General features: G+C 43.0%; 1 protein-coding gene across 1 annotated transcript; it reads left to right on the forward strand.

Moving 5' to 3' along the window:
• Positions 1–1,575: 1,575 nt before the first annotated feature.
• Positions 1,576–15,095, forward strand: LOC128046351 (GTPase IMAP family member 8-like). The gene is made up of 6 exons (XM_052638432.1): positions 1,576–2,151; positions 2,315–2,341; positions 5,011–5,056; positions 8,153–8,804; positions 11,237–11,276; positions 15,087–15,095. Exons 1-6 carry the CDS (start codon positions 1,576–1,578, stop codon positions 15,093–15,095), a joined length of 1,350 nt encoding a protein of 449 aa, XP_052494392.1.
• The last annotated feature ends 622 nt before the right edge of the window (positions 15,096–15,717 follow it).

Consider the following 15,717-nt stretch of genomic DNA (forward strand, 5'->3'; position numbering starts at 1 on the left):
AACAGGAGTTCTCGACTTGAGTCTGCCCCTACCATCAGGAAAACAATAGCATTTCCAGAAGGCCCAAGCAAGTATTCCCTGAGCTCTCACCAGGGAGAAGGGGGTCCCATGGACACCCTTAGCTGGAAGGGAAGTTGGGAGAGAGTGTATTAGTTTCCTACTGATGCTGTTACAAATTGACACAAACTTAATTGCTCAAAACCCAAAGATTTATTATTTGACAGCTCTGGAAGTTGCAAGTCCTAAAATCAAGGTGCTGGGTAGGGCTGTGATCCTGAGAATCTGTTTTCTTGCTTTTTCTAGCTTGGCTCGTGACCTCTTCCTCCATCTTTAAAGTCAACAGAGTAGCATTTTCGAGCCTCTCTGTCTCTGATCTCTGCTTCTGTTCTCCCATCTCTTCTCACTCTAGAACCTCTCATAATGTGATTATATTGGGCCCACCTCAGTGACCCTCTTAGCTAAGTCGGTAAATAGTATGCCTGCAATGCAGGAGACCCAGGTTTGATTCCTGGGTTGGGAAGATCCCCTGGAAAAGGAAATGGCAACCCACTCCAGTATTCTTGGCTGGAGAAACCCATAACAGAGGAGCCTGGCAGGCTATAGTCCATGGGTTTGCCAAGAGTTGGACGCAACCTAGCAACTAAACTACCACCACCACAGTGACCCAAGGATATCTCCCCATCACAAGGTCCTTAGTTACACTGGCTAAGCCCTGTACCAGGTAAAGTAATGCACTTGGTCACAACAGGGATTAATTAGCACATGGCCATCTGTGTCCCCCCTCTCCTTTTTTAAAAAGGGGAGCTTTGTCCTGTGTATCTCAGTGAGTGTGTAGATTTCCTCCAGCATGTAGAGTTGGTGATGTGTATAGAGAAAGGGTTGGTGTTTGTTTAGGCAATCAACAATATTTTGACATTTTTACCAATATGGATTTATTTTTAAATTTATTTTGTTTTTGCTTTTTTTTTGGTGTTGGGAGTACAGATGAATTTTATTTTCTCCTTCACTATTTTTGAGGTTTTCCCAAATTTTACAACAAGCACTTCTAACTTCATAAACCCCACTCCTCCCAGTCTGCTTTTCAAAAAGGACACTGGAGGGTGGTGAAATACCCAGCTCTGAGTTGAGGTCTAGCGAGAGCCTGGGTTTGTTTTAGAGACAAGAGCACAGAGAAGAATCTGGAAACAGGATTCCTTGTCCCCGTCTAGTCTGAGTCTAGGGCTTCTGCTGTCCAAATGCTCAGAGAAAAGAGTCAGAAAGAGAAGGTACTTTCATGCTGTTCCTCTATTCATTCTGTGAGTTGATTACTGAAAGTGAAAGTGGCTCAGTCGTGTCCGACTCTTTGCGACCCCAAGGACTGTAGTCCATGGAATTCTCCAGGCCAGAATACTGGAGTGGGTAGCCTTTCCCTTTTCCAGGGGATCTTCTCAACCCAGGGATCGAACCCAGGTCTCCCTCATTGCAAGCAGATTCTTTACCAGCTGAGCTTTGATTACTGATGTGTTGCTTTTTTGTCCCAGCAGAAGCACTCGAAGTCCAAGTCAGGAGAGCGAGTCAGAGCGGGGCTCCTCCAGGATGGAAGTGAGGCTTCTCCTCTTAGGGAAGCGGGGTGCAGGGAAAAGTGCCACAGGAAACAGCATTCTGGGCAAAGCCGTGTTCGAGTCCAGGTTCAGTGAGCAGCCGGTGACTAGAAGCTGCCAGAGAGGGAGTGGGGTCACGCAGGGGAGGGAGGTTGTGGTCATCGACACCCCCGACCTTTTCTCTTCGGATAACATTAAGCGCTGCTTGGAGCTCTCAGCTCCCAGCCTCCAAGCCCTGCTTCTGGTAATTCCCCTTGGCAACTATACGGTGGAGGACAGACAAACAGCCGAGCACATTCAGAATGTGTTTGATGAGAAAGCCGGGAGGCACACCATTATCATCTTCACTCGGAAGGACGAGGAGGGCTCGCTGGAGGACTACATTAAAAACAACACATCTATTTGGGACTTGGTTCAGCGCTCTAGTGGTCAATACTGCGCTTTCAACAACAAGGCAAGTAAGGATGAGCAGGACGCCCAGGTGAAGGAGCTCCTCTGCAAGGTCGAGGATTTGGTGAAAAACAAAGGACCATACGCAGTGAACTTAAGGGATGAAGACAGTAGATTCCAGGTGAGAATTCTTGTTAAGGTCTCCAAGGATCTCTGTTTTTAGAGCTGGTGAGATAAAGGCACAAATAAGTGAAATGTTGCATAGGATTTTGTTTTTTTAAGGACACGGCAACCCACTCCAGTACTCTTGCCTGGGAAATCCCATGGACAGAGGAGTCTGGCAGGCTACAGTCCATGAGGTCACGGAAATGGTGGGCACGACTTATCGACTAAACAACGACAGCAACAAGGGGACATTTATCCATAAACTGGAAAGATGAGACTACTTTACTGGCAAATTAATAGATACATTTAAGTCCTTTTCTGACTTTACCCTTCATAGTACTGGACACACAAATGACTCGTTAGACCCTCTTCCCTTGGCTTCAGTAAAACCACACTCTCCTTGTTTTCTTCTCCTCTCTTGCTACCGAAGAGGTTGCTGAATCCACCTCTATGACCTCTGCTGCTGCTGCTAAGCCACTTCAGTCGTGTCTGACTCTGTGTGACCCCATAGACGGCAGCCCACTAGGCTCCTCTGTCCCTGGGATTCTCCAGGCAAGAACACTGGAGTGGGTTGCCATTTCCTTCTCCAATGCATGAAAATGAAAAGTGAAAGTGAAGTTGCTCAGGTGACCTCTAACAGCTGACATTTTCAGGGCTTGGTTCAAGCCCTTCCTCCATTCTTCACACTTTTTTCTCCCTCAGGTAATTCCACATTTTTACAGCTTTGAGCTTTAGCTATGGCTAATAGTTTCCAAGTTAATCCCTTCAGTCTAGGTCCTTCCTCTGAGTTCTGATTCCTTTATCCATCCGATTGCTATTTGACGTTGCCCTCTTGACGGATCTCAAAATTAACATGTCCAGACTTTTGTTTTTCCCTCTGAAATCTGTACGAGTTCAGTTCTCTTCTCAATCCCGCCAGTGACTATCCTGCTCACCATTCTCTTCAAACCTAAGCTCAGATGTCAGCTTTGATACCACTGCCAGCTGGCATTTGGCTTCCAGGGCGTCATCATCTTGTGTGACTGAGGCACCTGGAAACCACCTGCTTCTCTCTGTCACCATGACTACCATCTAATCCAGGTCAGCCTCTTCTCTTGTCTGTTCAGTTCAGTCGCTCAGTCATGTCTGACTCTTTGTGACCCCATGGACTGCAGCACGCCAGGCCTCCCGGTCCAACACCAACTCTTGAAGTTTACTCAAACTCATGTCCATTGAGTCGGTGAGGCCATCCAACCATCTCATCCTCTGTTGTCCCCTTCTGCTCCCACCTTCAATCTTTCCCAGCATCAGGATCTTTTCAAATGAGTCAGTTCTTCACATCAGGTGGCCAAAGTATTGGAGTTTCAGCTTCAGCATCAGTCCTTCCAATGACTATTCAGGACTGATTTCCTTTAGGATGGACTGGTTGGATCTCCTTGCTCTCCAAGGGACTCTCAAGGAGTCTTGCCTGTACTATTTTACAATTACTCTACTAACGATTTCCCCCTTCATTCATTCTTGGGCCTTACCCTTCCTGCACCCACCCATTTCACACAAATAGGTGGAGTGCTATTTTAGTTGATTTTAAGACTTCTGATTTCATGCCAATTTAAGAAACATTTTATTTATTTATTTTTCATTTTTGGCTGTGCTGGGTCTTCATTGTCACCCGTGGGCTTTTTCTAGTTGTGACAAGTGGGGGCTACTCTAGTTGCAGTGCACAGGCATCTCATTTCAGTGGCTTCTCTTTTTGTGGATCACGGACTCTAGAGTATCATGGGCTTCAGTAGCTTTGGGACTTGAACTCTAGAGCACAGGCTTAGTAACTGTGGCACCTGGGCTTAGTTGCCCTGCAGCATATGGAATCTTCCTGAACCAGGGATTAAGCCCATGTCCTTTGCATTTTCAGGCAGATTCTTAACCACTGGACCACTAGGGAAGTTCCATGATTTCATACCAGTTTAACTGTGGGGAGTGAGGCTTCTCCAGGCAGGTGAAGGGGATGTTAATTGTGTGTTTGGCTGTCCATCTTTCATTGTCTCCGGTTGCCTGTCTGGATGGGGAAGGATCCAAACTACTGGATTTCATGTTAGAAGTGTCATCTCTCTCTTGGGGGTGCAGTGAAGGAAGAAGACCTTGGGGATAACATGGGAAACTTCATTTCCAATCTCCTCCCTTCCATGTCCTTCAAAGGCATTGCACAGGCCTCACTTGACTAGTTTCCTCTTCTAGGGAGTCCAGAAGCTCTCCTAAGCTTCTGGATTTTCTCCAGGAATAGCAAGAACCCTGGGAGACTTTGGAAAGAATTACCTTACTAGTGGAGTAATAGTATGGGCTTCCCTGATGGCTCACAGTGGGGACTGTGGGGAAGTAAAGTTAGAAAGTGCTTTAGGAAAAATTCCTGGGTGAGATGGGATTTGTGGGGCTCTTCTGAGCCCCACAAACCCACCTAGACATGGAAGCAATCTAGATGTCCGTCAAAAGATGAATGGATAAAGAAGCTGTGGTACATATATACAATGGAATATTATTCAGCCATAGAAAGGAACACCTTTGAGTCAGTTTTATTGAGGTGGATGAACTTAGAATACAGGTAACTGAACCTAGATACAGACTGAAGTAAGTCAGAAAGAGATAAACAAAGAGAAACACAACCTTCTTACTTCTGGGAAGCCTATTGCAGCAGTAGCAACAGTGGGGTCCTAAGATTAGTTTCATCATGAACAAAACTACACAGGCTAGCAGGGACCATGACCGTGACCATGACCATGATTTGACCACATCCTAATTATCAAATTACTCTGAATTACATACTTGTGTCTCCATTCCTTTACTTTGTGAAAAACTGAGATTTTAGATCTGTGTGCCTCATTTCCCCTTTTTGTTCTCTTTCTAGGATTCTGTGAATGAAGACACATTTCAGAGGAAGGACTATCCACATGGTAAGATAATCCTCAAAAACTGTTAAGCTCATATCTGTATTCTTTTGAATGCATCATGCATCAAAATAAAGTGGAAAATTATCTAGATAAGTTAGAACAAAAACATCCTGTAACAATGAGCAATGTTGAGCATCTTTTCATGTGTCTATTAGCTATCTGTATGTCTTCTTTGGAGAAATGCCAGCTTAGGTCTTCTGTCCAGTTTTTGATTGGGTCGTTTGTTTTTCTGGTATTGAGTTGCAGCACTATTTACAATAGCTAGGACATGGAAGCAATCTAGATGTCCATCAACAGATGAATGGATAAAGAAGTTGTGATACATATATACAATGGAATATTACTCAGCCATGGAAAGGAATACATTTGAGTCCGTTTTAATGAGGTGGATGAACCTAGAATACAAAGTGAAGTAAGTCAAAAAGAGAAAAACAATTATTGTTTATTAATGCATATATACAGAATCTAGAAAGATGGTGCTGATGAACCTATTTGCAGGGCAGCAATGGAGATGCCGACACAGAGAATAGACCTGTGAACATGGCGGGAGTGGGGAGGAAAGGGTGGGACGAATGGAGGGATGGTAGCATGGAAACATATACATTACCCTAGGTAAGATAGCTAGCTAGTGGGAATTTGCTGTATGACTCAAGGAATTCAAACCAGGGCTCAGCAGCAATCTAGAGGGGTGAGACGGGGTGGGAGGTTCAAGAGGGAAGGGCCATATATATATACCTATGGCTGATTCATGTTGATGTACGCCAGAAATCAAGACAATATTGTAAAGCAACTATCCTCCAATTAAAAATAAATATTTTTTTGGAAAAAGCTGGAAAAAAATAATGCATCCTGGAGCCCTAGCTGAGGCTGGGGCCCACAGTTTGTCCCCAAGGGAGTCTCAAACATTTGTGAGTAGGTGCAGCACCAGCACCTACCTACTGGAGGAGGAAATGGCAACCCACTCCAGTGTTCTTGCCTGGAGAATCCCAGGGACGGGGGAGCCTGGTAGGCTGCCGTCTCTGGGGTTGCACAGAGTCGGACACAACTGAAGCGACTTAGCAGCAGCACCAGCAGAGGCTCTGGACATGGCATGGGTGCCCCCAGCCTTCTTGCAAATGCTTCAGAGCTGGGCTTGCCTCTTGCAGCTTCTTTCCTGACTCAGCCTCTTCTTCCAGCCTGGGATCCCAATGTTGCACTCCTGCTGGGAAGCAGAAATAACTCCACATGTATGCCTGCTCATACAGGCAGTGGTGCCTGACTCTTTGTGACCCCATGGACTATAGCCCTCCAGGCCCCTGTGTCCATGGGATTCTCCAGGCAAGAAAACTAGAGTGGGTTGCCATGCCCTCCTGCGGGGGATCTTCCCAAACTTGGGTCTCCCACATTGCGGGCAGACTCTTTACTGTCTTGAGTCACCAGGGACTAAACTATTTATTTATGGCTGTGCTGGGTCTTTGTTGCTGCCAAGGCTTTTCTCTAGTTTCAGAGAATGATCGGGGGCTACTCTCTAATTGTGGTGGGCTCAGTAGTTTCGGCTCCTGGGCTCTAGAGCACAAGCACAGTAATCGTGGCATATGAGATCTTCCCAGATCAGGGATCGAACCCGTGTCTCCTGTATTGGCAGGCAGATTCTTTACCACTGAGCCTCTAGGGAAGCCTGCATTTTACTAAACTTATGTGCCTTTCCATGTACTGTCCTGTGAGTAAGTAAGTGTTAGTCACTCAGTCATGTCTGACTCTGTGGCCCCATGGACTGTAGCCCACAGGCTCCTCTGTCCATGGGATTCTCCAGGCAAGAATACTGGAGTGGGTTTCTATTCCCTTCTCCAGGGAATCTTCCTGACCCAGGGATCAAATCTGGGTCTCCTGCATTGCAGGCAGATTCTTTACCATCTGAGCCACCTGGAAGTCCTGACGTGGTCTCTAATTCTCTCCTGACTCTTCTCCCATCCCTTCAACTAGATGGTGAACATCTTGAGGGAAAAAGTTGACCTTTTCCAGTCTCTTGTCTTCCCTGCAGTGTATCTGTTGCCCAGAGCTTAGCACTTAGTGCTGGTGATGAAACAGTAGAGAACCAAGAGAGTGGATAAAGAGGTCAAGGCAGGGGAAAGGTAGAGGCAGAGGGAGGGGAGGAGAGGAGAGGGGAGGAAGAAGAGAAGAGTAGAACAAAGGATCCAGGACTGCCTCCTGGCTCTTTACTCTTCCCTCTGTTGGAGAAGGGGGGCCATTTTACTGGACAAGCACAGGGAGCCTGGGTGCTCCCGAGGGTCATACCCCACATGGCCCTACATGGGTTTGATTGACCCAGCCACACTACCCTACCCACAGCTTAAGCAAAAGTCCCCATCTACTCAGTGCTACAAGTTCTATTGACCTGAGCTGAGATTCTTCCAGCCTAGTTCTACTCATCCCATTCTCTTCTGCTTCAAAGATCCTCACTTGAAAAGAACATCAGACCAAAAGGAGCATATCTGTTCAGTGTGCCCTTTCACATTCTAAATGGAGATCCTTAAAGCACAGGCATGTGGGAAAGTCAGAGGAGCTGCGTGGAGGAAGCCTGACTTGAAACAGGCTTTGGGAAGTGGATAGAGTTTAGGTGTCCGAGCAGAATGCTCCAGAGGGTACACTAGCAACTTGAAGGAAGGATGTAGAACTGAGCGTCTACTTGTGAGGAAACCAAGGGGCGTGGTCTTGATGGAGATGAAGGGCTCATACCTCTAGATGTGGAAGGGGGACATGAGACCAGATTGTAGAGGTAGGTGGTAACCCCACACTCTCTCAGGGTATGAGAGAGGGACTTAAGATATACATTTTTTTAAAAATCCTGTAAGTATAACTATGAGATTGTGGGTTCAGGATAAATAATTCAATAATTTCTCCTGGAGAGAAGAGCATCAGATAGGTTTCTATCTTTGTTTTGAGGTGGATATTAGTAACTTGGTAAAATTCACAATTGAGAACTCTGAGGCCTGAATGGAAGACTGAGATCGTGGTACAAGTGAGAAGTCATAAGGAAAACCCCAATAATACGTATTGTAAGAGCTCTGTGCATCTCTGATCTCATTTATAGGGTAATGTCTCCTGCTTTCTTTTCAACAGAGCCCCTGCGCATTATCCTCGTGGGGAAGAGCGGGACTGGGAAGAGTGCCACTGGGAACACCATCCTCGGGAGCCCGGAGTTCCACTCTCAGCTGAAAGCACAGCCGGTCACCACGAGCTGCCACGTCGGCAGGAGGACATGGAACGGGCAGGATGTTGTGGTTGTGGACACTCCATCACTCTGTCAGGAGTCCAGAGCTGAAGGGGACCTATCCAAGCTCGAGAAGGCAGTCGACGACTGTAGGTCCTACTATAAAGAAGGGAGTACAGTTCTGGTTGTGGTGTTACAGCTGGGACGGATCACTACAGAGGACAGAAATGCAGTGGTGGACCTAGAGCGCATCTTTGGAGCAGAAGTTATGAAATACACGATCGTGCTGTTCACCTGGAAGGAAGAGCTAGAGACTGGGAACCTTGATGATTATGTCAATAACACAGATAACAAGCATCTTAAGAGCATAATTAAAAAATGTGAGGGGAGATATTGTGCTTTTAATAACAAAGAAACTGGCCAAGCCAGGGAATACCAGGCAGAAAAGCTTTTGACAATGGCCAGTAAAGTGATAAATTGCAGGGGACAGAATAAAAATTGCCATAAATTGGATGTAAGCAAAAATAAGAAAAATACTCAGGGAAAGTTCTCCAAATTACTGTCATTTAAAGGAAAGGTTCTAGGAAAATGAAATGGGGTCTCTTTAAGTTGAAGATAACCTCAGGCTACAAGCATGGGGGAGGTATGGCAGGGGGATGGGAAGAGGGACCATGACTTTGAGAGCTTGAGAGATGAATGCATCTCAGCTTGTGATGCTTCAGCTCTTTGTAGGTAAATAAGTAGGCAGACGGGGCATATAGTAGGGAATAATAAAGGAGAAAGAAGAAATAAGGTAGGGAAATCCGCTAAAGGGCTTCAGACATTAGGCTGATATTAAGGATCAGAGTCAAGTCACAAGAATCACTTCACCTGTGTAGGTAGACTGGAGTCAGGACAGACACTGGGACTAAGGCCAAGGAGAGCTTGGGGTCAGAATTCAGATAGTCACATGAGAACCAGGGGATTCAGCTACACGGGAGTAAGACAATGTCCTGCTAACTCCTGGGCATGGCAGAACGGAGAAGTTGGACTTCTGTGAGCCTCTCTGTTGCTGGGCACTGCTTGCCAGGTTCTCCGAGCTCCCCATCTCCCCCAGGGGTGCTCTCAGGACCTTCTTTTCCTCATGTGGTTACTTCTTACTTCTTTCCTTGTTCCAAGCTGGAGTGGAAAGTGGGACCCAGTCTACCCTCCTCTGCTCCCCCTGAGGAAATGGACATGAATCTGTGATGTATCAAAAGACTTTATTGCTAATCATTCATGGTGACACAGACTAGAACAAAAATTAGAAGCGTGGTAAAGTTGCTAATTAGATAATCTTGTAAAATTTAAAATTCTAAGTAAAATTCTAGATTTCCTCTAGAATTTTCAGAAAAAGTTACTGAAAACTCCTTTGCATTCCTTTCTCTCTTCGTCTCCCTTTCTCTTTCTCTCCACCCCCATCCCATTCCCTGAGGCTTGTGCATCCATGCTCAGTCATGTCAACTCTTTATGACCCCACGGACTATAGCCCACTGTGGACAGGCTCCTCTGTTCATGGGATTTTCCAGGCAAGAATACTGGGGTGGGTTGCCATTTCTTCCTGCAAGGGATCTTCCCAACCCAGAGAATGAACCAAAGTCTCCTGTGTCTCCTGCATTGGCAGATGGATTCTTTACCACTGAGCCAACTGAGAATCCCCTCCCCAAGGCTTAGGAACTCAAATAATAATGGCTTAAACAAGTTAAGGGTTTATTGCATGTCTTATGTCAAGAAATCCAGGAGTAAGCAGTTTGGGGCCAGTGTAGCACTGACATTCCAGTGTCTTTCTGCCTTTCTGCCCCTCATTAGCATGGGTGTCTCCATACTTAAGGTTGCTTCTTGGTTCCTATTTACTGCTAGGCAGATTATGTTGAGAGCTACCTAGTGTGGGTGATAAATGAGAACTATGAAATCTGCCAGTTAGGTGTAAGGTCAGATGTTTTCAATACTAACCTCTTTATATATGTTTTGAGGACATGATCTATGTCATCTGCTTTTTTAAAATTTCAAAATTTCAGATTATCTCAAGATTAACCCATTTATAAGAGCATGGACTGTCATCATTAATACTTTTGTACTCTGTATAGCCCTTAATAAATTCTGGAAGGTGTGTGTAAATATATTCAGTTGAGTAAAATAATAAAGATGAAATTTATTATGAATTCATGTCCTCCTCATGATTCCTATTTTTCTGATGTGGGGGAAGATCATGCTTCCATAGAGAGGAAATGATGTTTAGATACTTTGACTCTGATGAAGTTTGTGCATCTTTGATGCATGAAGACCTTTAAACTGGGTGACAGTCACTTTACTAGCCTCTGCCAACTCAAGAATCTTCTACTCTGAGCATTTCACAACAGCAAGGACAAACAAAAATAACTGGTATTAGAGGCAGGTACATAGGAGGAATAAAGTCTAGAAGCCATTATGTGCCTCTTGCCACAGCTTCCCTTTGGCTTAAATGTGGGGACAAATCCCAAGGTGCTACCCATGATTGAGCAGGTGACATCGGGGACCCACATGAGGTGGGTAATGTGTGGGCTGAGCAACATGATATACATTGCCAGGGGAGAGGAGAAAGAGGCAGGAAGAATATTTGAAGAAATAATGGCTGCAAGCTTCCAAAATTTGATGAAAAACATTAATCTACACTTTTAAGAAACTCAGTGAACTTCACGTAGGATAAATTCAAAGAGACTCATATCCACTATAATTAAATTAAAAAAGACAAAGACAAAGAAAGAATCTTGAAGGCAGCAAGAAAGAATTGACATTGCATTCAAGGAATCCTCAACAAGATTAACAGCTAATTTCTCATCAGAAACCATAGAAGTCAGTGGTCCATAGGATGGCACATTCAAAGTGCTGAAAGAAAAGACTGTCAACCCCACAGTATTTATCCAGCAAAATTGTTCTTTGAAAATTAAGATGTAAAATATCCCCAGATAGAAGTGGAAAGAATTTATTGACTTCAGAACTACCCTTCAAGATAAGATCCTGAGAAAAAAGAACAAAGCTGGAAGTATCATGTTCCCTGACTTCAGATTATACTACAAAGCTTTACTAACCAAAACAGTATGGTACTGGCACATGAAAATGAACTCAAAATGGATTAAGCATCTAAATGTAGGACTGGAAACCATAAAAATTTTAGAAGAAAACATAGTTATAACACTCTTTGACATGTCTTGAAGTGAAGTGAAGTGAGTGAAGTGTTAGTTGTTCAGTCGTGTCTGACTCTTTGTGACCCCATGGACTGTAACCCACCAGACTCCTCTGTCCATGGAATTCTCCAGGCAAGAATACTGGAGTGGGTAGCCATTCCTTCTCCAGGGGTTCTTCCTCACCTGAGCCTGGGTCTCCTGCATTGCCAGCAGATTCTTTACCATCTAAGCCACCAGAGAAGCCTAGCCCTAAATATAGGGCTGGAAACCATTAAAAATTCTAGAAGAAAACATAGTTAGAACACTCTGACATGTCTTAGTAATATCTTTTTGGATCTGTCTCCTCAGGCAAAGGTAACAGATGCAAAAATAAACAAATGGGACCTACTTAAGTTTAAAAGCTTTTGCACAGCTAAGGAACAATCAACAAAACAAAAAAGCAACATACTAAATGGGAAAAGATATTTGTAAATGATGTGCTTGATAAGGAGTTATTACCTAAAATATATAAAGAACTAACACAACTTAATATGAAAAAATACACAACCAAACCATCTGATTAAAAAATGGGTTGAATTCTTATTGACAGGAATATGTGGACATTAAACAGCACATTCCTCAATAACCAATGGGCCAAAGAGGAAATCACAAGGAAATTTAGACAACATTTTGAGATGAATGAAAATGAAGACATACCAAAACTTATGAGATGCAGTTAACACAAGGATGTTTAGAGGGAAATATAAAGTTGTAAATGCCTTTATTAAAAAATTAATAATGTAGTCTTCCACCTTAAGAAATCAGAGAAAGAAGAGCCACTAAACATAAAGCAAGTGGAAGAAAGAAAACAATAAAGCTGAGTAGAAATAAATGCAACAGGCAATAGAAAAGCAATAAAGAAAATGAATGAAACTACAACTTGATCCTTTGGAAAAAAAAAATCAACAAAAATTTTGTGGCTAGTCTGACCAAGAAATAGAAGGCTAAAATTACTAAAATTAGAAATGAAAGAGAATACAGTGCTATTGACCTTACAGAAATAAAAAGGATATAAGGAAAAACAAAGACAACTGTATGCTGACATATTAGATAACGGGTGAAATGGACAAATTCCTAGAAAGACACAAGCTACTGAATGTGAGTAAAATTGAAAAAAATCTGAACATATCTACAACCTGCATGTAAGAGATTAAATTAGCAATTAAAATAACTACCCCCAAAGGAAAACCAGATCACTGATGAATTCCACTAAACATTTAAAGGGAGAATTAACACCAGTACTTTTTTTCAGTAGTCGTGTATGGATGTGAGAGTTGGACTATAAAGAAAGCTGAGTGGCTAAGAATTGATGCTTTTGAACTGTGGTATTGGAGACTCTTGAGAGTCCCTTGCACTGCAAGAAGATTCAACCAGTCAATCCAAAAGTAAATCAGTTCTGAATATTCATTGGAAGGACTGATGCTGAAGCTGAAACTCCAATACGTTGGCCACCTGATGCAAAGAACTAACTCCTTGGAAAAGACCCTGATGCTGGGAAAGATTGAAGGCAGGAGGAGAAGTGGATGACAGAGGATGAGATGGTTGGATAGCATCACTGACTCGATGGACATGAGTTTGAGCAAGCTTTGGGAGCTGGTGATGGACAGGGAGGCCTGGCGTGCTGCAGTCCATGGGGTCACAAAGAGTCAGACGTGAGTGAGCAACTGAACTGAACTAACTGAACACTAATACTTCTCAAACAAAAAGTGAGAGGAGAAAGTACTTCACTACTTTTGTATGAGCTCAGTATTATCCAGACAAAGATATTACAAGAAAAGGAAACTACAGACTAATAACCTTATGAATATAGACATAAAACCCTCAACAAAATACTAATAGAGTACAGCAACTTATAAGAGCAAGTATATTCCTGGATTTACCCCAGGAAAGCCAGATGGATTCAATATATGAATGTCAGTCAGTGTGTTCCACCATATCAGTAGAATGAAGGGCAAAAATCACATGATCATCTCAATAGATACAGAAATAAGTCTGACAAAATCCAAGACCCATTTAATGATAAAAACACTCTATAAACTAGGAAGAAATAGAGTCATGATATCCTTTCACTTATTGTCCTTGTATGCTTCTCAACTGATTTATAAATTCTAGACTCCTTGGTATTTTAAGCAAAGGTCTTCATGGTGGGGCATCCATTCAGATCTCCACTATTCTTATTCCTGCAATCATACCCGAGGCTCCTGCCCTTCTGCCTGCATTGCTTCCTACAGTAGCTCTCACACTTCTCCCAGTCCCCCCACCTTCCCAGACATACACACACATGCTGTGGATGACTACGACCTTTTTTTTTTTTTTTTGGTCCTTGCCATGTGTCACATGAGATATTAGTTCCTCTACCAAGGATTGAACCCGTGCTCCCTGCAATGGAAGCATAGAGTCTTAACTCCTGGACCACCAGGGAAGTTCCTTACATCTCATATTCTAAAGGAAAGTTTTCTGACTCACCCAAGACTGACTGAAGTGCCCCTATTTGATTCTATCACATTTATTGCACACCCAGACCAGGCTTGCTATGAATACTTCTTATCTGTATCCCCAAGTATATTGTAAAATCCTTGGTGACAGAAGACTCTGTTTTGAATTATATCCTGATATTTAATATGTCCAAGACCCTCAATTTATGATTCATTACTCAGATGTCACTTGAGATCCCCTACTCTTTGATGAATTGGTGAAATTTGGTCTAGGCTGTAATTACCACAAATGTAAGAGTTCAGAGTCCTTCCCACAATTTCTGAGTTCTTTTTACTTCTTCCTCAGCTTTTTCTGTTTACTCATTCCCATGAAATTATGCATTTTTTCTATTTCAGCCTATGACTCTAACTCAGAGTTTTCACTGTTTTATAAAAAAACCCAGCATTCACACACATTTATTCATATTCAGCCTTTTCTTTCTTTTTTCAGTTTTAGACAATTTACCAGAGACTCTGCAGTGTACAAGAGTCAGCACACAGGATTCCTCTCCCTTTTTGGTCACTCACTTTTCTTTGCTCTCTTCTCTTTAAAAAAAAAGCAAATAAAGGGACTTCCTTGGTGGTCCAGTGGTTAGGAAACCTCCTTCCAATGCAGGGGATGCGGTTTTGATCCTTGGTCAGGTAACAAAGATCCCATGTTTCCTGAGGCAATTAAGCCCATGAGCAAAAAGATCCTGTGTACCATAGCTAAGACTCGACACAGCTAAATAAGCAAATATTTGCAAAATCTTTTTAAGATGTTTTAACTCATGTATGAGATCCTGTCCCTGAGTAGATAGTAATATCTCTCTTTTAGTTCAACAAGCTTTGGTTGAAAAAACAACAACACATCTTACTCCTCATCCTCCCCACATTGGAAAAAAATTAATTGAACAAAAAACCTTTCCTGTGTATTCAGAATATTAAATAAATAGCAGGTGAACAACAAATGTGGGCCAAAGAATATTCAGAACACTCCATCAGATTTAACAAGAAGATATATTTGTACTGATTTCTGGTATGCAACTTGTTTTCTATGAATATTTACAAGACTCAATTCTAAATCTTTTAGCTCCTGGAGAAGATCTGTCTCTTTTAAATTTTCTCCATTTTTTCCCCCTCCAGCCATTTGCTGCCTGTTATTTCAGGTTGTATGAGTGCTGAAAGCACCGAAAGTGTCATCTCTAGGTTCTTGATTTTCCCCTCTATCTCAGGGTCTCTGGCTGTTGACTGATACTTGATTATGCACTTCCTGTTTCACAGATTTTGGCCTCCTTTGCCCTTTATTTTGTAGGGGCTGTTTATGATAATCAGGCTTACTATTTCTTCCTTGTGGCTTCATATTCTGGGGTGGTTTCTCATACAGCTTGAGAACAGTACTTGTTTGTTTCTTACTGCTGGATTTCTTAAGGTCTTTCCAATCTTGGCTCCTCACTGGGTACTTCACTTAGAACTGCTTTGTAAATTACTGATTTCACTGGAAATACTATGCCCCAAAATTTCTACTAATACTGTGGCCATATTTCTGTAGTTGATGGCTGAAATTGAAGAAAGTAGGGAAAACCACTAGACCATTCAGGTATGACCTAAATCAAATCCCTTATGAATATACAGTGGAAGTGAGAAATAGATTTAAGGGACTAGATCTGATAGATAGAGTGCCTGATGAACTATGGACGGAGGTTCGTGACATTGTACAGGAGACAGGGATCAAGACCATCCCCATGGAAAAGAAATGCAAAAAAGCAAAATGGCTGTCCGAGGAGGCCTTACAAATAG

This window comes from Budorcas taxicolor, chromosome 4 (assembly GCF_023091745.1).
Source record: "Budorcas taxicolor isolate Tak-1 chromosome 4, Takin1.1, whole genome shotgun sequence".
NCBI classification, from domain to species: domain Eukaryota; kingdom Metazoa; phylum Chordata; class Mammalia; order Artiodactyla; family Bovidae; genus Budorcas; species Budorcas taxicolor.

What these genes read in the sequence shown, in the direction of transcription:
- LOC128046351 (XM_052638432.1), top strand. Translation starts at nt 1,576, where the DNA reads ATGGAAGTGAGGCTTCTCCTCTTAGGGAAGCGGGGTGCAGGGAAAAGT. An exon ending in ATGAAGACAGTAGATTCCAG is followed by an intron (nt 2,152 to 2,314) that starts GTGAGAATTCTT and finishes GGAGTCTGGCAG; the next exon opens with GCTACAGTCCATGAGGTCAC. An exon ending in GGAAAGTTCTCCAAATTACT is followed by an intron (nt 8,805 to 11,236) that starts GTCATTTAAAGG and finishes TATTGACTTCAG; the next exon opens with AACTACCCTTCAAGATAAGA.